Source organism: Osmerus eperlanus, chromosome 28, assembly GCF_963692335.1.
Source record: "Osmerus eperlanus chromosome 28, fOsmEpe2.1, whole genome shotgun sequence".
Classification (NCBI taxonomy): domain Eukaryota; kingdom Metazoa; phylum Chordata; class Actinopteri; order Osmeriformes; family Osmeridae; genus Osmerus; species Osmerus eperlanus.
The window spans coordinates 837,678-857,496 of record NC_085045.1 but is presented as its reverse complement, the minus strand read 5'-3'; the positions used below and the strand labels follow the sequence as shown (position 1 = coordinate 857,496).

General features: G+C 55.5%; 3 protein-coding genes across 3 annotated transcripts in view; 1 reads left to right on the top strand and 2 right to left on the bottom strand.

Annotated features, from left to right (window-relative positions):
- The window catches only part of nipbla (NIPBL cohesin loading factor a), a 27,981-nt gene extending 8,174 nt beyond the window's left edge, over positions 1-19,807 (bottom strand). The window contains 43 exon segments of the mRNA XM_062454208.1: positions 10-103; positions 610-750; positions 863-993; positions 1,078-1,186; positions 1,397-1,450; positions 1,576-1,674; positions 1,888-2,022; positions 2,207-2,353; positions 2,733-2,831; positions 3,271-3,373; positions 3,617-3,837; positions 3,934-3,948; positions 3,951-4,022; positions 4,314-4,336; positions 4,339-4,456; positions 4,668-4,738; positions 4,741-4,799; positions 4,909-4,991; positions 5,117-5,249; positions 5,341-5,441; positions 5,611-5,630; positions 5,633-5,693; positions 6,314-6,471; positions 6,575-6,725; positions 6,727-6,801; positions 6,934-7,020; positions 7,103-7,206; positions 7,635-7,724; positions 8,229-8,300; positions 8,424-8,582; positions 8,698-8,877; positions 9,643-10,558; positions 10,561-10,601; positions 11,696-12,271; positions 12,551-12,641; positions 13,316-13,446; positions 13,522-13,670; positions 13,867-13,981; positions 14,323-14,423; positions 14,760-14,925; positions 15,278-15,428; positions 16,399-16,463; positions 19,415-19,807. Of these exon segments, the coding sequence (XP_062310192.1) occupies positions 10-103; positions 610-750; positions 863-993; positions 1,078-1,186; positions 1,397-1,450; positions 1,576-1,674; positions 1,888-2,022; positions 2,207-2,353; positions 2,733-2,831; positions 3,271-3,373; positions 3,617-3,837; positions 3,934-3,948; positions 3,951-4,022; positions 4,314-4,336; positions 4,339-4,456; positions 4,668-4,738; positions 4,741-4,799; positions 4,909-4,991; positions 5,117-5,249; positions 5,341-5,441; positions 5,611-5,630; positions 5,633-5,693; positions 6,314-6,471; positions 6,575-6,725; positions 6,727-6,801; positions 6,934-7,020; positions 7,103-7,206; positions 7,635-7,724; positions 8,229-8,300; positions 8,424-8,582; positions 8,698-8,877; positions 9,643-10,558; positions 10,561-10,601; positions 11,696-12,271; positions 12,551-12,641; positions 13,316-13,446; positions 13,522-13,670; positions 13,867-13,981; positions 14,323-14,423; positions 14,760-14,925; positions 15,278-15,341 (5,515 nt within the window). The 5' untranslated portion in view covers positions 15,342-15,428; positions 16,399-16,463; positions 19,415-19,807.
- smad4b (SMAD family member 4b) overlaps positions 1-19,819 on the top strand; it is a 236,616-nt gene that overhangs the window by 130,000 nt on the left and 86,797 nt on the right. The gene's annotated exons all lie outside the window — the stretch shown is intronic.
- On the bottom strand, positions 17,019-18,246 carry LOC134014869 (small proline-rich protein 3-like). The gene is made up of 4 exons (XM_062454046.1): positions 18,235-18,246; positions 17,707-17,781; positions 17,192-17,605; positions 17,019-17,144 (listed from the first exon to the last, which is right to left on the bottom strand). Exons 1-4 carry the CDS (start codon positions 18,244-18,246, stop codon positions 17,019-17,021), a joined length of 627 nt encoding a protein of 208 aa, XP_062310030.1.

Sequence of the window (19,819 nt, the reverse complement as noted above, 5' to 3'; positions counted from 1 at the left end):
GCTACTCACCATAGAAGCGGTTGAAGCAGGCCCACACAAACTTGTAGTTGTGTGTGACCTTGTTGACCACAGCACCCAGACAGCTTACACAGTGCTGCACCACCTGCAGGGAGAGATCACATGACCTAGCATGGACATCTCTACGCTGTGCCTGATCTAGCATGGACATCTCTACATTGTGCCTCACCTACTCCTGATCTAGTCCGCTGTGAGGGATCTAGTCTGATCTAGTGCATGTATCTCTCCGCTGTGAGGGATCTAGTCTGATCTAGTGCATGTATCTCTCCGCTGTGAGGGATCTAGTCTGATCTAGTGCATGTATCTCTCCGCTATGAGGGATCTAGTCTGATCTAGTGCATGTATCTCTCCGCTGTGAGGGATCTAGTCTGATCTAGTGCATGTATCTCTCCGCTGTGAGGGATCTAGTCTGATCTAGTGCATGTATCTCTCCGCTGTGAGGGATCTAGTCTGATCTAGTGCATGTATCTCTCCGCTGTGAGGGATCTAGTCTGATCTAGTGCATGTATCTCTCCGCTGTGAGGGATCTAGTCTGATCTAGTGCATGTATTTCTCCGCTGTGAGGGATCTAGCGCGTGCGTGTCTACGTACCGTCATGCCGTACTTGATGATGAGCTTCATGAGGTCTTCTTCTATGGTGGCCAGGTAGGTCTCACTGGGGTGCTCCATCAGAGGAACCACCAGCTCCAGGATCTTAGCCACGTTACATATCACCATGAAGTCACTGGCAGACTGGACACACACACACGGCTTTAGACTTCATAATACAGCGCTGTGGGTGTGTGTGTGTGTGTGAGTGTGAGTGTGTGTGAGAGTGTGTGTGTGTGAGTGTGTGTGTGCTCACGTTGCACTTGGTGGTGAGGTAAGGCTGCATGGTCATGGCGTGCTTCACCATGAGCTGAGCTCTGATCTTGCTGAACAGGTACAGGGAGGTGATGCAGGACACCAGCCTGCTGGAGTTCACACCCTGGTTCTCTGCAGGGTGGAGGAGAGACAGGTCAGGAGAGACCAGTCATCGCATCGTGCAGCTTAAACACATCTTCCTCCTCCTCCTCCTACCTGACAGGGCCTCCTCGTACTTCAGGAGGTGCTCCACCAGGTTGTCCACCAGCTGGATGCAGGCCTTCTTAGCAGGCTTGTAGGATGCATCCTCCTCCGACTTCAGCAGCTGGACAGAGGGAGGGAGGGAGGGAGGGAGGGAAGATGGAGGGAGAAAATGGAGAGAGAGATGGAGGGAAAGGGAAAGAGTGAGAGAGTCAGTAAGTGAGGCAAAGAGAGACAGAAAGGCAGATTCAGAACAGATTTTCCTCCCAGACACATGGAGGAACATGAGCTGGTGTATTGTCCATGTGGGGGCGCTGTGGAGCCAAACACTCACGTTCTGCAGCAGCTGTTCAAACCAGTCGTAGCCCGTGTCTTTGCAGGCTGCCACCTGGAGAGAAACAGCAGGGAGAGCTGTGACTACTCTGCTCCTCCTCTAGGTGGCAGTGTGGGAGCACCCAAAGTCTTGAACAGGTGTGTGTGTCCAGGTGTGTGTGTGTGTGTGCAGGGCCTCACCACATCAGTGATGTTGAGGATCTTGCGGGTCATGCTGTCCTTGTCATGAGCCGGTGTGGGCGTGAACCACAGCTTCTGGAATGTCTCATTCACCAGTTTCTGATCAACACACAGAGACAAGGTGTGAGGGTGTGTGTGTGTGTGTGAGAGAGTGTGTGAGAGATAGTGTGTGTGAGAGTGTGTGTGAGAGTGTGTGTGTGTGAGAGTGTGTGTGAGAGTGTGTGTGAGAGTGTGTGTGAGAGTGTGTGTGTGTGAGAGTGTGTGTGAGAGTGTGTGTGAGAGTGTGTGTGTGTGAGAGTGTGTGTGAGTCACCTTGATGCCCTCCTCGTCGTTGACTCTGCGTATCATCCTCACACACATCTCTGTCACCTTGCTGAAGGTGGGCTGCTCCAGACAGATGTCCCGCAGGATCTTGATCACACGCTTCCTCACACTGATGCCCGTGTCCTGACACACACACACACACACACATTAGTGCCACACCCACACCCTGGATGCCCCACACAGTGAACAAGCAGCTGCTGTAATGACCATGTTCCTCCACTAGATGACACTGTCACACAAGCCAACCAGGTGAGGAGGGGGGCGTGTGAGTTCAACTTTGTTATTAGGGGGGTGTGTGTGTGTGTACCAGGATCCTCTCTATGAGCATGTCGTAGTACTGCTCCGTCAGCTGGGGTCGGCTGAGGACGAATCTTCCCAGCAGCTCCACGGCCGCCTCCCTGACGCTGGTGGAGTTATCCATGAGCCGCCCGTGCACCCCGCGCTGCATGTCCGACTGGACCACAGGGGGGGGGGGGGGGGAGAGAGAGAGAGAGAGAGAGAGAGAGAGAGAGAGAGAGAGAGCGAGAGAGAGCGAGAGAGAGCGAGAGAGAGCGAGAGAGAGAGCGAGCGAGAGAGCGAGCGAGAGAGAGAGCGAGAGAGAGCGAGAGAGAGAGCGAGAGAGAGAGCGAGCGAGAGAGAGAGCGAGAGAGAGCGAGAGAGAGAGCGAGCGAGAGAGCGAGAGAGAGCGAGAGAGAGCGAGAGAGCGAGAGAGAGAGAGAGGGTTAACACACACACACACACCTGTCTCACGCTTGCAAACAAATACAAACAACTGCTCTCACTCACACACACAGTTTTGCTATAAAACACACACACGCTCCCCCTCCTCGTACCCGGGCCAGGATGCTGGGGTCCACTGCCACCACCTCAGACAGACACTTCATGGCTTTAGTCCTGACAGCAATGGCACTCTCCCCCAGGACACGCAGGATCTGAACACACACACACACACACACACACACACACACGGGAGGAGGAACAGACCGTTACTCCTGACTGTACAGCAGGATCTGAACACACACACACACACGGGAGGAGGAACAGACCGTTACTCCTGACTGTACAGCAGGATCTGAACACACACACACACACGGGAGGAGGAACAGACCGTTACTCCTGACTGTACAGCAGGATCTGAACACACACACACACACGGGAGGAGGAACAGACCGTTACTCCTGACTGTACAGCAGGATCTGAACACACACACACACACGGGAGGAGGAACAGACCGTTACTCCTGACTGTACAGCCAAGTAGAAATCTAATCTTCCTCTATGTCAGGAAACAGCAATACACTGAGACTGGTTCTGATGTTGCAGTTGTGGAGGGGAAGAGAGTGGGCAGGTGGGGTGAGGGGTGAAGGGTCACCTGGGTCAGGTAGATGTCGAAGCTCTGGGAGAAGGGTCTCATGGAGGCCAGGTAGCGTACTATCAGGCAGGCGTCCTGGTAGTCCACCGTGTCTGACGACATCCTGGAGGAGAGCAACACCTTCACATCCCACACCACCACAGGACTACAAGTCTGACAGGACTACAAGTCCCACACCACCACAGGACTACAAGTCTGACAGGACTACAAGTCTGACTGGATTACAAGTCTGACAGGACTTCAAGTCTGACAGGACTACAAGTCCCACACCAACACAGGACTACAAGTCCCACAGGACTACAAGACACTCTGTGTGTGTGTGTGTGACACGTGCACGAGTGCGTACCTGAGCGTGGCGAAGTGTGCGGGGCTGGTCTTAATGATGTTGCGCAGGAACTTCTTGCGTCTCTCTGCGCGCTGCATGATCTCCCCGGCCGTCTCCAGGTCGCGGGCGTGATGAGGCCCATCAGAAGAGTCGTCGTCACGCTGGTTCTGGCTGCGCAGGGCCTTCTCTGACTCAGTGCCCGTGTCCCGGAACCACTGGGCGATGTAGAACTTCCTGGCAAACTGGGGGAGGAGATGGGGGTGAGGATCTGGAGGGTGTATACGTGTGTGTGCGTGTGCGTGTGGGGGGGGGGGGGGGTGTATGTGTGTGTGTCTCACCACCAGAGAGGGGGTCTGTTTTCTGCGTTCTCCTCCATGTAGTCCAGCAAAGCCTTCTGAAGCTGCTGCGTCTCATCACTGCCTGCGGTCTGGGGGAGACAGTATGACAGGACAGTACATCATTACCCCTCCACACACCTATGGCAGACTGGAAGGTAGGTCTCCCTCTCCCTCTCCCTCTCCCTCTCCCTCTCCCTCTCCCTCTCCCTCTCCCTCTCCCCCTCTCTCCCCCTCCCTCCCCCTCCCCCCTCCCCCTCCCCCCCCCCTCCCCTCCCCCCCTCCCCTCCCCCTCCTCTCCCCTCTCTCTCCCTCTCTCTCTCCCTCTCTCTCTCTCTCTCACACACACACACACAACACCTCTCCTCCCCTAACCCTCGTACCTCCTTCAGGATGCGGTTGATGAGCGCTGGTCCATGGTGCTGGTGACAGCGTCCTTGCGGAGCCTGGCCGCCACGGTGCCCAGGTAGTCCAGCGAGGCCACCCTCAGAGCCATCTCTGTCTGCTTGTTACTGAACTGGTGCACCTGGGGGGGGGAGGGGTTTTAGATCCTGAACACAGCTGTATATCCACCACCATGTGAGCAGACAGGTGAGCAGACAGGGTGAGCAGACCGGTGAGCAGACAAGTGAGCAGACAGGTGAGCAGACCAGGTGAGCAGACAGGTGAGCAGACAGGTGAGCAGACAGGTGAGCAGACAGGTGAGCAGACAGGTGAGCAGACCGGTGAGCACTCACCAGCAGTCTTCCCAGAAGGCTTAGCAGCAGCTCGGAGGCGGGCCACTCAGGCTTGTTGACAGTGGACAGCAGTCCTGGACAAAGTTCTCAAACAGCGGACGGTAGTCCTCCTCCCCCTGCTTACTGCCACACCTGGGGAGGAGGGGGAGACAGCTGTGAGCTCACTGGAGGAGGGACGGAGAGGGGAGGGAGGGGTGGAGGGTGGAGATCTGAGGGGGGAGAGGGGAAGGGGGAGTCTTACTTCTTGAGGAAGACTGAGAGGAAGTTCTGGGCGGTCCTCATGGCTGTCTCATAGGAGTTAGTGATGAGCAGGTCCTGGTCCATCTGGAACACACACGACACGGGTGTTAGTGTGTGTCTTGGTGTGTGTGTGTCTGTAGCGTGTGTGTGTGTGTGTCTGTAGCGTGTGTGTGGTGTGTGTGTGTCTGTAGCGTGTGTGTGCGCCCCACCTTGCTGTCGTACTCGTCCTCCAGGCTGTCTCTGTCGCAGGGCAGGTGCACCACACACTGGATGAGCTGCAGCACCAGGGCCGTCACCATCTGGATGAACATGGGCTCCCCGTCCTGGTCACTGCTGTTCAGCCTGGTGGGGGGGGGGAGCGTGTGACGGAGTGTCAGAGAGCGTTGTGTGTGGATGTGGAGCGTGTGTGTACAGTGTGTGTGTGTGTGTGTACCTGAAGTTGCGGAGGCTGCGCTTGCTGGTGGGCAGTCTGGCCAGAGAGGTGAAGATCTCCTCCAGGATCAGCTGACGGTGCTTCTCATACCGAGAGAACACCTGAGAGAGAGACATAGAGAGAGAGAGAGACATAGAGAGAGAGAGAGAGACAGAGACAGAGACAGAGAGAGAGAGAGAGAGAGAGAGAGAGAGAGAGAGAGTCATTATAAAAGGGAGAGGGGTGGATGAGTGGATGGAGGGATGAAGGATGAGAGCTGGAGACACTCACGGCGGTGACCAGCTTGATGCGCACAGCTGCAGCTCACTGACGACGTTCTCCACGAAGAACGGAGTGATGCCCATCGAGGAAACCTGGAGAAGAGGAGAGGAGGGGCCGTCAGAGGAGAGGAGGGGCCGTCAGAGGAGAGGAGGGGCCGTCAGAGGAGAGGATGGGCCGTCAGAGGAGAAGAGGGGGCCGTCAGAGGAGGAGGGGCCGTCAGAGGAGAGGAAGGGGCCGTCAGAGGAGAGGAGGGGCCGTCAGAGGAGAGGAGGGGCCGTCAGAGGAGGGGCCGTCAGAGGAGAGAAGAGGCCGTCAGAGGAGAGGAGGGGCCGTCAGAGGAGAGGAGAGACCGTCAGAGGAGAGGCCGTCAGAGGCGAGGAGAGGCCGTCAGAGGCGAGGAGAGGCCGTCAGAGGAGAGGAGGGCCGTCAGAGGAGAGATGGGGCCGTCAGAGGAGAGGAGGGGCCGTCAGACGATAGGAGAGACCGTCAGAGGAGAGGAGGGGCCGTCAGAGGAGAGGAGGGGCCGTCAGAGGAGAGGGAGAGACCGTCAGAGGAGAGGAGGGGCCGTCAGAGGAGAGGAGAGACCGTCAGAGGAGAGGAGAGACCGTCAGAGGAGAGGAGAGACCGTCAGAGGAGAGGAGAGACCGTCAGAGGGCTGGACGTGCGTGTGGTCATGTGTAAAACAGCAGCCTTGTGTGTGTGTGTGTCTCACCTGCAGGATGGTGGTGTCGGTCAGTAACTGGATGTCCAGCAGCTCTGCGATGTTGGTGACCACATCACACACCTTGTTGTACAGCATGATGATGACGCGCTGCTTGTGGGTGGAGCACTTAGCACGCTTCGCCTTCGAAGCTCATCAAGCCCCCTGATTGGATGAGAGGAGGACTGTCATACCCATTATGTTTTTTGATGTGTGTGTGCGTGTTGTGGACAGGGTCATACTGGGGGTAGAGCGTGTGTGTGTACCTCCGTGGGGGGTCCACCCTGTAGACAGGGTCGTACTGGGGGTAGAGCGTGTTCTGCAGGTGGTACTTGGCGTACTGCAGCACCCTCTCGATCACGTCCTCCATGTATACAGCCTTGGCCATGTGCAGAGACGTCATGATGTTGAGTGCCGTCAGACAGGGCGTCGGCCGAGCGAGTCACGCGCTCCATGATGAGGTCACGCCACAAACGCTCCTCATCCTCACCATCGTTGTCCTGGGAGACGGAGAGGAGGAGGGAGAGAGATGGGGAGGGAAGAGTTTAGGACCTCAAGCCATCACTTTGTTTTGGCATGCTATTTCTGCTGAAGAACCTGTGTGTGTGTGTGTGTGTGTGTGTGTAACTTACAGGGTTCATGAGCGTGGAGAGCCTGGATCCATCCTGGATGTTCTTCTCCAGGATGTTGAGAACCTTCACCAGCTTCTCTGAGGGGATCTGAGGAGAACAGGAACACTAGAACTCATCTCACTCGCGTGTGAGTGTGTGTGTGTGTGTGTGTGTGGTGTGTGTGTCGTACCCGGCTGGTGATGCCCATGGCCTTGATCTTGGCAGACTCGCTGGCCAGCTCTGTCAGCTGGTGTTTCCCTAGCAACAGCTCCTGAGGAATCTCATCGTCATCCTCTGTAGAGAACAGGAACAGGAAATGACATTGAGAGCCTGGTGAACATAGACATATGTTCATGTAAACATTGAGGGGGGGGGGGGGGGGGAGGAGAGGGATAGAGGAATGGTCGGAACACAATCGCTAATCCAGATTAAGCCTGCTCCTCACTGAGATCCATCCAGCATAATGGGAGAACAGGGATTAGGCTAATCTGGGTGTGGGTAGACAGACATAATCTCTGCATGTCAGGTGAAAAAGGAGAATTAAACCATTATCGGTCACGATGACTCAACAGCCTCTGATAGAGACAGACTGGGTTTCAATCTCTGGTTATGTTGGAGTAAAGCATTTTAACAAGCTCACTAATCTCTCAGCATGGTTAGGGTTCCTCACACACTCACACATACACCTCAATCTAGTCTCCTAATCTGAGGGGGCTGCGTACCCATGACACTGAAGTCCACGTCCTCCAGGTTCTCCAGGATGCTGTCGATGCTGTTGGAGAACCGCTTGAAGGTAGATGAGTCCATCAGCTCTGCACAGGAAAACAAACAAACAAAGAAACTAAGTCAGCTGACGGAAGATGTGAAAGAGTAACTTCACCCTGTAGGTGGAGGATTCAGGGTGTGGCAGGGGTACAGGGTGTGGCAGGGGGTACAGGGTGTGGCAGGGGGTACAGGGTGAGGCAGGGGGTACAGGGTGAGGCAGGGGGTACAGGGTGAGGCAGGGGGTACAGGGTGAGGCAGGGGGTACAGGGTGAGGCAGGGGGTACAGGGTGTGGCAGGGGATACAGGGTGTGGCAGGGGGTACAGGGTGTGGCAGGGGGTACAGGGGGAGGCAGGGGGGTACAGGGTGAGGCAGGGGGTACAGGGTGAGGCAGGGGGTACAGGGTGAGGCAGGGGGTACAGTGTGTGGCAGGGGGTACAGGGGGAGGCAGGGGGTACAGGGTGAGGCAGGGGGTACAGGTGAGGGCAGGGGGTACAGTGTGTGGCAGGGGGTACAGGGTGTGGCAGGGGGTACAGGGTGAGGGTGGCCTCACCCTCGTGGGTGAGTTTGGGCTCGTAGGCTTTCCTCTTCTTCTGCTTCTCTTTCTGCTTCTGCTTCCTGGCCACTGTGGAGGACAGGAAGTACACGTCCCATTCGGCCAATCAGAGGGTAGCGTCGTGCGTAGGTGGCGTGTGTGAAGGTGTATTGTAATAACGGTGTGTGTGTGTGACGTTGTGTGTGGTCGTACGCTCGCTCATGCTGGGGGGCGGAGACTCCTCGCCGCTGGACTCCCGGTACCGGCTGGCCGAGCCGCGGCGGCCATCTTGGAAGCTACCACTCCGCCGGCGCTCCCCCTCCTCCTGCTCCCAGCCCCGGTCCTTCTCCCGCCGCGCTCGCTTCCTCATCACTGGGGGGGGGAGGAGGAGAACAGTCAGGTCAGTCACACCACGTCCACAGCTGCTGTGAGGATGGCGGCGTGGTGTGGGTGTGGTCGTGGCGCCCGGCGCGTCCTGGTCACTCACGTTCTCCGTTGGCCTCGCTGTCCTCGTCCTCGGAGCTGACCTCGGCGTAGCGCGGGCGCTCCTTCACGCTGCTTCTCTTCCTCTTGTTCATCTTCACACGCTCACACAGGGGCATGGTCGACTCGATCTCTGCCAGCAGCTCTGGAGGAAGATCCTTCAACACTGACTGGTCCAGACCTCCTGCAGGGGGGGAGATGGGGAGAGATGTTAGAGGGAGAGACAGAGGGAGGACAGTGAGAGAGAGAGAGAGAGAGAGAGAGAGAGAGAGAGAGAGACAGACAGAGAGAGACAGAGAGAGAGACAGACAGACAGACAGACAGACAGACAGACAGACAGACAGACAGACAGACAGACAGAGAGAGAGAGAGAGAGAGAGAGAGAGAGAGAGAGAGAGAGAGAGAGAGAGAGAGAGAGAGAGAGAGAGAGAGAGAGAGAGAGAGAGAGAGAGAGAGAGAGAGACTGAGAGACAGTGAGAGAGAAAGAGACAGAGAGAGAGACAGAGAGAGAGACTGAGAGACAGTGAGAGAGAGAGAGACAGAGAGAGAGACAGAGAGAGACAGACAGTGAGAGAGAGAGAGACAGTGAGAGAGAGAGAGAGAGAGACAGTGAGAGAGAGAGAGAGAGAGAGAGAGAGAGAGAGAGAGAGAGAGAGAGACAGTGAGAGAGAGAGAGAGAGACAAAGAGAGACAGAGAGAGAGACAGAGAGAGAAAGTGAGAGAGAGAGAGAGAGACAGTGAGAGAGAGAGAGACAGAGAGAGACAGTGAGAGAGAGAGAGAGAGAGAGAGAGAGAGACAGTGAGAGAGAGAGAGACAGTGAGAGAGAGGAGACAGAGAGAGAGAGAGCTGGGAGAGAGAGACAGAGAGAGAGACAGAGACAGAGACAGAGACAGAGAGAGAGAGAGAGAGAGAGACAGTGAGAGAGAGCTGGAGAGCAGAGATCCTCACCTTTCCCAGTCCTCCCTGATAAGCGGTTCTTCCCTCCAGACTTGCTGTGTGTGATGAACCTCTGCAGCTCGTCTATGGACAGCTTCTGCAGCACCACCACGGGCTTGGCCCCCTTAGCCAGGTCCTTCACCAGCCCCAGTCTCTCCAGCTTCACCCTAGGCTGCCCCCAGGCCTCCTCCGGGCCCCCAGGGGCCCCCTCCTGGTCCCTCTTCACCTTGGGGATCTGGAAGTTCTTCAGCGCCCCGGTCGACCCCCCCAGCAGGTGAGCAGGGAACTCTGGAGGTCTGGCGTCCAGCTGCTTGGAGCTACCGGACGGTCGGTAACCGGGACGATTCCCGGTCCGTCGCCACGGCTCCGCCGCTGCGAGGCCGCCCGCCCCCCTCCAGCCCCCCCCTCCCCGCCCATCTTGCCTCACCCGGGGGCTGTCGCCGCGGTGACGCTCCTCCGGCGAGCGCCGGTCCCTCCTTTCCCGGTCTCCCCGGCCGGACGACTTCCCCGCCTCAGGACGGCGGGCGTCTGGCTTCCCGTCGTGCCGATGCCTCGCGGGTTCCCTGCGGCTGTCCTGACGGTCCATCCTGTTCTTGATGACCTCCGGCCGGCCGCCCGGCTTCAGCCGGAGCACGCCAGCCGTGTCGGAACCCTCGGCGGCAGGGCCCTCGGCGGGCTCCTCTGGCCAGCGCTGGGCCTCCAGGGCAGGGATGGGGGCCACCATGCAGGGGTCCAGCTGCCCGTCGGCGCGGCCAGCCTGCTGGAGGTCGATGCTGACCATCAGGGCGGGGCGGCTGGCTCCGTTCCCCGCTGCGCTGCCTTCCTGGGGGGTCAGCTTGCCCGCGTTGCCCCCCGCTCCTCCTCCACTGCCTGGGGCTCCCGTGGGCCCACCTGGACCCCCCGCCCCCCGGGCCCCCCGCACCCGGCTCCAGGGGGGAAGGAGTCCTGCTTTCTCTTCTTCAGGGGTTTGTCTGGAGAGAGAGAGACAGAGAGAGAGACAGAGAGAGAGACAGAGAGAGAGACAGAGAGACAGAGAGAGAGACAGAGAGAGAGAGAGAGAGACAGAGAGAGAGAGAGAGATGAGAGAGAGAGAGAGAGGAGAAGAAGAGAAAGAGAGACACAAACCTCGCCCATCAAAACGGAACGTCCAGAAAATCGACTAAATCAAGAATCTGACACTATCGGCTAGCAGGACGAACACAACAACAGAAGAAGCGAGAGAAGAAGCGAGAGAAGAAGAGAGAGAAGAAGAGAGAAGAAGAGAGAGAAGAAGCGAGAGAAGAGAGAGAAGAAGAGAGAGAAGAGAGAGAAGAAGAGAGAGAAGAAGCGAGAGAAGAAGCGAGAGAAGAGAGAGAAGAAGAGAGAGAAGAGAGAGAAGAGAGAGAAGAAGAGAGAGAAGAAGAGAGAAGAAGAAGAGAGAAGAAGCGAGAGAAGAAGCGAGAGAAGAAGCGAGTCACTGAGCAGACCAGACATGCAGCAAAGCAAAGGGCAGCCGTGGAACGAGAGATGGACGGAGGGAGGGAGCGATGGAGATGTAGAGAAAGAGAGAGACAGAGAGACAGAGAGATCTGGATAGGGCCCTGGGCCTGAAAACAGAAGTATCATCTCAATTCTTTCAAATGAAAAAAGTGCCCAAACTAGCATGCTGCATGTAAAACAATCAGCCAGAAAGCTATTTCCCACCACAAAATTGGTAGTCTTCCTTTCAGGAAACCATGTTTGTTAGTTTTTGAGGTCAAGCTGACATGTTAAAGCAGCTGTGCCTCTCCCAACCACAGGCTGCTCATTCAGCTCCTCATCAAGGCAACATGCGGGGAGGGGGATTCAAACCCGTCAAATGCTCTAACCACTCAGCTGTACCCCGTCCCCTAAACCAGCTCCAAGAGACCTTCTCCTCCCTGAGACACTGCACCTGCTCTGTGATGACCGTGGGGGGTCTGGGGGGGGGGCGATGGCGTGGGCCAGGCCTTCCCTGATTGGTCGTAGTGTAAACATGTGTGGGGGGGGCGGGGTCAGGAGGATGGGGGGAGGGAGAGGGGTGTGTGTCCTAAAACAGCATACACACCTTTATCCTGCACCTCTCTGGAGCAGCGCTCCCTCTCATTGGCTGCCTCGCGCTCTATCCTCTCAATCTCAGCCAGCGCGTCCAACTCCGCCTCGTCATACGGCGAGGAGGAGGAGAGGAGAGCGCCCCCTGGCCACTCGGAGGAGCCGGCCTGCTGCAGCTTAGCCCCCATGGTGTGCTGTAGCCCCGGGGGGTACGCCTGCAGCCCCGGGGCGTACCCCTGCACCTGAGGGGGGTACCCCTGCACCTGAGGGGGGTACCCCTGCTCCTGAGGGGGGTACCCCTGCTCCAGGTCTGAGCCTGGGTCCACACCAGACAGCGCCTCACCCGCTGGGTCCGACTCGGACGACTTGACCCTGGACAGCCTGAGGGTCAGCTTGGTGACGTCCTTGGAGGGCGAGGTGACGATGTCGTACATGTCCTTGTCGTCCTTCAGCGCCCCCCCGCCCCCGGAGGAGGACCCCCCGCTGGGCTTCTTCTTCTGCTGTTTCTTGTCGCCGGGCGTGTCTCCAGCGCCCTCCCGTGGCGAGGAGTAGGGCGGAGGGGACTGGAGGATGAGAGGGGGGCGGGAGCCGGCTAGCGACAGAGCGAGGGAGGAGAGAGATGACACAGGTGAAGATTACTCTGCTCTGAAAAGTCAAAACTTCAGGTGACTTTTAATTCATTTTAAGCAAAACAATTGTCTACGTGTCACAAAGTAAATACTGTTTCGTACCGAGACAGTCAGAGGGATTTCATCGTCAAACGTTTAAAAGTGTAACTAAACTCTCCCAAATCTGACAGGTGAGATTAGGATGTATCTGGTGGTTGTAGGCTGTCTAGAGGGCATGAGTTAGCCCCTCCCCCTCCCCCTACCTTTGGGCGTTCCTTCACTTCCTGTTGGAGAGCAGCCAGACTGGGGTGACCTCAGAGGAAATGATGCGTTCCTCAGGGAGGGGTCACTCTCCTGGGGTGAAGGGGGAGAGAGTCGAGGGGGGGGTCAAGATTAGTGGATTAGTAAACACAGCATCCCTCTTAGCTAAAAGCACCTTTGAAGATGCCGATGATAATAACGCGTGTGAGTGAGAGTGTTGCCTACGTGTGTGTGTGTGTGTGTGTGAGCGTGTGGTCTACGTGTGTGTGTGTGTGTGTGTGTGTGTGTGTGAGCGTGTGGTCTACGTGTGTGTGTGTGAGCGTGTGGTCTACGTGTGTGTGTGTGTGTGTGTGTGTGTGTGTGAGCGTGTGGGTCTACGTGTGTGTGAGTGTGTGTGTGAGCGTGTGGTCTACGTGTGTGTGAGTGTGTGAGTGTGTGTGAGCGTGTGGTCTACGTGTGTGTGTGTGTGTGTGAGCGTGTGGTCTACGTGTGTGTGTGTGTGTGTGTGTGTGTGAGCGTGTGGTCTACGTGTGTGTGTGTGTGTGTGAGCGTGTGGTCTACGTGTGTGTGTGTGTGTGTGTGTGAGCGTGTGGTCTACGTGTGTGTGTGTGAGCGTGTGGTCTACGTGTGTGTGTGTGTGAGTGTGTGTGAGCGTGTGAGCGTGTGGTCTACGTGTGTGTGTGTGAGCGTGTGGTCTACGTGTGTGTGTGTGTGTGTGTGTGTGTGTGTGAGCGTGTGGTCTACGTGTGTGTGTGTGTGTGTTCTACCTCAGTGTTGAGTCTCTGCACGATGCTCATGTAGTCGTCGCTGGCGTGATGGTTAGAGGACAGCTGGCTGGAGCTCTTTCCCTCATGGACGTTCCTCATCCCCCCTGGAACCATGGGGCTGGCCACAGACACTGAGCAGAGAGGAGAGTTATACACACACACACTCTCTCACATGTAGACGCCACACACACACACAGCCATCTCACCTTGCTGGATCTGTTGGTGCTGAGTGTAGCTGGGGGGGAACTGCAGGTACCCTGCGGGGCTCTGGGGAGTGTAGGGGCTGGGCACTGGGCTGGTCTGCTGGCCCATGAACCCCCCCCCACCAGACCCTGACGGGGGAGGACCGAACCTGCTGGAGGAGGGGGAGGAGGAGGGAGGAGGGGGTCAGGATGTGGCGAATAGAGACCCTGTCAGAACTGGAACCTTCCTTTAGGCACTCTTCAATTTGATGTAGAAAAGGTGGAGAGTTCTCTCTCTATCTCTCTTTTGGATTGTTTATGATTTGGTTGTGTGACGCGTTGGGGGATATTAAAGTACTAAGTGCTTACCTGGAGGGGTTGGGAGACATGGAGGCCTGTTGGAAGGCGCCTGATTGGGCAGGGCTGCCATGCATGGAATTCTGCGTGACTTTATACTGTTGTCCCATTGGCTGCTGCAGGATCCCTGCTGATAGCAGCAGGAGAAAACAAGAAGAAAGAGCAGGGCTCAACATTAACATTTTTTGGCACTGGCCCCACCGGGCCGAATTTTTTTTTCAATCAATAATTTGTAGTGGCCCGATCGGGCCAGTGAGTTGCTAGTTTAACTGTCCCGACGTTACTTTTTACTGGCCCCGGGCCATCGGGCCATCGTTATTGTCGAGCCCTGAAGAGTCAGGCGTTTTTTCACGGCTGAGCATTAGGCTTGATCAAATCAGCAGTTTAAACAGTTCATAACCTAGATCTGAAAGGTCAGAGAGAGAGAGGAGAGACCGAGAGAGAGAGACAGAGAGAGAGAGTAGAGACCTGTCTCTCTGAAGATCCCAGGGTTCCTGGCCAGCATGGTCTGCAGCAGGACTGGGCCCTCCCCCTCTGGCTCATCACTGCCCAGGTTATCCTTCAGCTCTCTGAGAGAGAGACACACACACACACACAGAGACACACACACACACACACACACACACACACACCAAGGCCAGAGGTTAGTCAGCCACACAGTCTAAGAGAACTTAGCTAATATTGTCACTGACATTGGATGCTGTGCTATAGTTAGCCGGTTGCCGTGGGAACGAACAGCACCAGCACCAGCCTGCCTGCAGGCCTCATGGAAGATGCTACCATGTGGAACACATCTGGCTACCAGGAAACACAAGCTCAAACATGGGACTACATAATCACACAACAATGATATTGTTGTAACACTGCTGACAGACTGTTTTGACTGGCTGGCTGGCTGTACTCACATGTGCTCGGTGGAGACCTGGGTGAGGCTGTGAGCCAGCTGGGTGACCAGGTTGTCATCCCTGCAGGCCAGCAGGCAGGTCACCTCCTCGGCCACACGACCGTTATAGAGCAGACTCTTAGTAGTGGTGGCCGGCAGAGGGGAGGGCAGAGGCAGCTGGTTCAATACTGGGTGGAGAGAGATGGGTGAGAGAGGGAGGGAGATAAGAGAGGGAGCCAAGGGTGGAATAGTTATGGAGAGAGAGAGAGAGAGAGAGAGAGAGAGAGAGAGAGAGAGAGAGAGAGAGAGAGAGAGAGAGAGTCAGAGAGAGTCAGAGAGAGTCAGAGAGAGAGATGTTTATTATCAGTACCACAGTCTCAGATTCATTCAGATTTTAGAACAATTTAAACACACACAGAAATAGTGGTGCTACTTACAAATCAACCATCCATCAACTATCAAGGGTGACACAAAACCTTGAGGCAAGAATAAGTGCTAAAGTGTGTGTGTGTGAGAGCATGCGCGTGTGTGTGTACTCACGGTCGGTGAGGCTAGCGATCCCAGCGAGAGTGGTGATGGGAACATGAGGCATATCCCCGTTCATGCTGAAGGTGTGTGCGGCCCGGCGTGTCGATGCACAGGTAGGTCAGGTCCTCGCGCTCACCACACCCCTCCTCACATCTCCTGCCACCTGGGCGCCACAACACACACCTGAGTTAGCCTGGCCCACAACACACATCTGAGTTAGCCTGGCTCACAACACACACCTGAGTTAGCCTGGCTCACAACACACACCTGAGTTAGCCTGGCTCACAACACACACCTGAGTTAGCCTGGCTCACACCACACACCTGAGTTAGCCTGGCTCACAATACACACCTGAGTTAGCCTGGCTCACAACACACACCTGAGTTAGCCTGGCTCACAACACACACCTGAGTTAGCCTGGCTCACAACACACACCTGAGTTAGCCTGGCTCACAACACACACCTGAGTTAGCCTGGATCACACCACACACCTGAGTTAGCCTGGCTCACAATACACACCTGAGTTAGCCTGGCTCACAACACACACCTGAGTTAGCCTGGCTCACAACACACACCTGAGTTAGCCTGGCTCACAACACACACCTGAGTTAGCCTGGCTCACAACACACACCTGAGTTAGCCTGGCCCACAACACACACCTGAGTTAGCCTGGCTCACAACACACACCTGAGTTAGCCTGGCTCACAACACACACCTGAGTTAGCCTGGCCCACAACACACACCTGAGTTAGCCTGGCCCACAACACACACCTGAGTTAGCCTGGCCCACAACACACATCTGAGTTAGCCTGGCTCACAACACACACCTGAGTTAGCCTGGCTCACAACACACACCTGAGTTAGCCTGGCTCACAACACACACCCAAGTTAGCCTGGCACACAACACACACCTGAGTTAGCCTGGCTCACAACACACACCTTAGTTAGCCTGGCTCACAACACACACCTGAGTTAGCCTGGCTCACAACACACACCTGAGTTAGCCTGGCTCTGTCCCTGGTTCTGATTGGCCGTAAGCACCCCTACGCGCTCAAAAGTTGGAAGCTTTTTTTCAGCTTTTGAGTCAATAGCGATACTATAGCCTGGACTCAGAAGAGCTACAGCTATCTTACCTTGATGGTGAGATCTACTGGGTCCGGGGTTCGACCACTGACATGACAGGGAAAGCTCCTTGAATCTGTGTGGGCACAGGCAAGAACAACAACAGGGGCATTAATAACCATCCAGAGGTATGGCCTCTAGAAGAGTCTACGAGTCTGAACGGAACACACCTGCCCAGCAGACAGAACAATAGCAGCAAGATTGGAGAACCGTAAGTATATAAAACATGATCCCGATTTCTCGACTCTCAAACTCAAAAAACTAAACAAGTGTCCGAAAATCATCAGCATCATAATTTCAGGACGCTGTGGCCGAAGATCAAGAGGTCACAGGTTCAAATCCCCCTGTATACTTCCCTTTGAATAAAACCATAATCTAACTGAATTCTGCACATTATTAATTACCTCAAACTTTGAGCTAAGGGTGGTTAAATCCACATGACCCACAGCCTTCCAGCCAGGCGATATACCTTGTTTCTCCCATCATCTATTCCCGTACATGCTGCTAACACGTGTTTGTGAGAGATATCTACCCCAGGTGTGCCTCATCTAATCTCACCACACACAGGTGAGACAGGCGTCTCCCACCAACTGCTAATTATCATTCTGGAGTTGAAGTACATCGGTGTCCACTACCCCTGGGAGGAGGCTGGGGGACTAGGGACCAGGGAGGCTGGGGGACTAGGGACCAGGGACCTGCGAGGCTGGGGGACCAGGGACCTGCGAGGCTGGGGGACTAGGGACCAGGGCCTGCGAGGCTGGGGGACCAGGGACCTGCGAGGCTGGGGGACTAGGGACCAGGGACCTGCGAGGCTGGGGGACTAGGGACCAGGGACCTGCGAGGCTGGGGGACCAGGGACCTGCGAGGCTGGGGGACCAGGGACCTGCGAGGCTGGGGGACCAGGGACCTGCGAGGCTGGGGGACCAGGGACCTGCGAGGCTGGGGGACCAGGGACCTGCGAGGCTGGGGGACCAGGGACCTGCGAGGCTGGGGGACTAGGGACCTGCGAGGCTGGGGGACTAGGGACCTGCGAGGCTGGGGGACTAGGGACCTGCGAGGCTGGGGGACTAGGGACCTGCGAGGCTGGGGGACTAGGGACCTGCGAGGCTGGGGGACTAGGGACCTGCGAGGCTGGGGGACTAGGGACCTGCGAGGCTGGGGGACTAGGGACCTGCGAGGCTGGGGGACTAGGGACCAGGGACCTGCGAGGCTGGGGGACTAGGGACCAGGGACCTGCGAGGCTGGGGGACTAGGGACCAGGGACCTGCGAGGCTGGGGGACTAGGGACCTGCGAGGCTGGGGGACTAGGGACCAGGGACCTGCGAGGCTGTGGGACTAGGGACCAGGGACCTGCGAGGCTGGGGGACTAGGGACCTGCAAGGGTGGGGGACTGACTGGAGGGAGAATGACAGGAAGGAGACTGACAGGAGGGAGACTGACAGGAGGGAGACTGACAGGAGGGAGACTGACAGGAGGGAGACTGACAGGAGGGAGACTGACAGGAGGGAGACTGACAGGAAGGAGACTGACAGGAAGGAGACTGACAGGAGGGAGACTGACAGGAGGGAGACTGACAGGAGGGAGACTGACTGGAGGGAGACTGACAGGCGGGAGACTGACAGGAGGGAGACTGACAGGGGGGAGACTGACTGGAGGGAGACTGACAGGCGGGCCAGCCCAAAGTAGCAGATGCAAGATGATGGAGGCGGAGGGAGGCGGAGGGAGGTGGGGAGGGGGGGCGGGGAGGGGGACCCGACGGCAGCATTGCTGGCTATCTATCAATGACCACAGGAACTGGGTGTTGTGGATATCTGGCAGCGCTGGTGGAGGATGGGGTGTCTGCCAACCTCGCGTATCATCATAACATTACAGTGCTTGTTATGGATAGGACAGTATTTGGGTGAAAACTTAGCAAAACAACATTCCGTTGATTACTTTAAACATTCGTGCATAACCTTCTTGAAATGCTAGTTAGATCGCGTAATGAATACAGTATTGGAATCGATGCAAACAATGCCACCAAAAAAAAAAAAAAAAAAGATTAACACGGCTTATCAACATTTATTTGGTCAATCCAAGTTAGGTGATATTAGTCTGCGAACTAGTCTAGGCGTCCGTTTGCTAGACGATACATTTTAACATGCTAGTTGCTCATTCAATCATCAAATTGGAGAGCGTGGCTGTATGTTATTGTTGTAAATCGTTTAAGATAAGTCAACCATTGAATGTTGAGTTCACTATTTACGTCGTTACTGTAGAGAGTTAGACTATGTAAATAACTAGCCCCAGATAACAGCTAACCAACGTTAACTTCACATCAGATCACCTTGAAAACAACTAGTTAGCCAGTCAAGTTTACAGTTAGTGAAATCACGGTTTAACCAGATATGTAGGTGTAGCTTGCTAGCTAGTTATTTGAACTCTTTTTAGTAAGATAGTCAGCTAGCTATAGCTAGCGTTAACTGTCTATTTACTGATGGCAGGATTAGAGTGACAGATAACGAGATAGCAAGCGATCGTTACCTAACAATGGTCCATTTCTCTGATTTTCTATAAACTAGAGCTAGCTCAGTGCTAACTAGCTGTTAGCTAGGTAGTCAGAGCAACCGAGACAGACAAAATGTTTTCCTGGATGCCAATCCAATCGACACCAGTCTCACCAAAATAAACGCTAAACCGACTATCCCACTTGCTAGCTAGCTGATGAAATACGTACAAGAAACATAGCTACACTATTCGCACGGCTTCACATTCGGTTAACTTTTCTTTTATCAATACTATAAGACGATGGAAAGTGAAAAGATAAAACACAGTTAGTGAGTTGGCGGCCCCATTCGGCCCAGTAACAATCCCCGAGCTCGACCAGTGAAAACAGCCGAGGCCGTCACTTGCTGACTAGCGGAGACAGCAAGCCGCTTGGTGTAACTAGCTACGGCTAGCATTCACAGCCACAAGCAACGCAACATTTATTATTAACGTGTTTAATACCATGCATATTTATAGCCTACAACATCTGGTTGAATTTACCTTCGGATATTACGTTCAAAGGGAGGGGAATGTTGAAGGTAGGTTATGGGTCCGTCTCTCTCCCTCTCTCTCTCTCGCTCTCTCTCTAGCTCCCCCTTTCTTCTCTCGTAGCTCCTCCAGCGGAGCCTGCCTGCCAGCTAGCTGCCAGCTAGCTAGCTAGCTATCAACAATAATCCGGGTTGGACAGATTCTTTCTTCTTCCGTCATACGCGGGTGAATGTTTCAACCGTTGTATAGAAGGAAACATCCGTTCGTTGGTGTTTTGGCCGGTCTAAACCAACATGGACTAGGACTGTAGCCAATTTCGCTTATAAATGAAAAAATATGACGATCGTTGCGATGATCAAGAGTCTCTAGATTCCCCTCTCGTAGAACAAAATGCCGACCGGAAGCGCCACCGTCCTG

Excerpts from the sequence above, each read along its gene's own strand:
- LOC134014869 (XM_062454046.1), bottom strand. Across the intron at positions 17,606-17,706 it reads CTAGTCCCACAGCCTCGCAG|TCCCCCAGCCTCGCAGGTCC; the intron begins GTCCCTGGTCCC and ends CCTGGTCCCTAG. Across the intron at positions 17,145-17,191 it reads CTAGTCCCCCAGCCTCGCAG|CCTCGCAGGCCCTGGTCCCT; the intron begins GTCCCTGGTCCC and ends CTGGTCCCCCAG.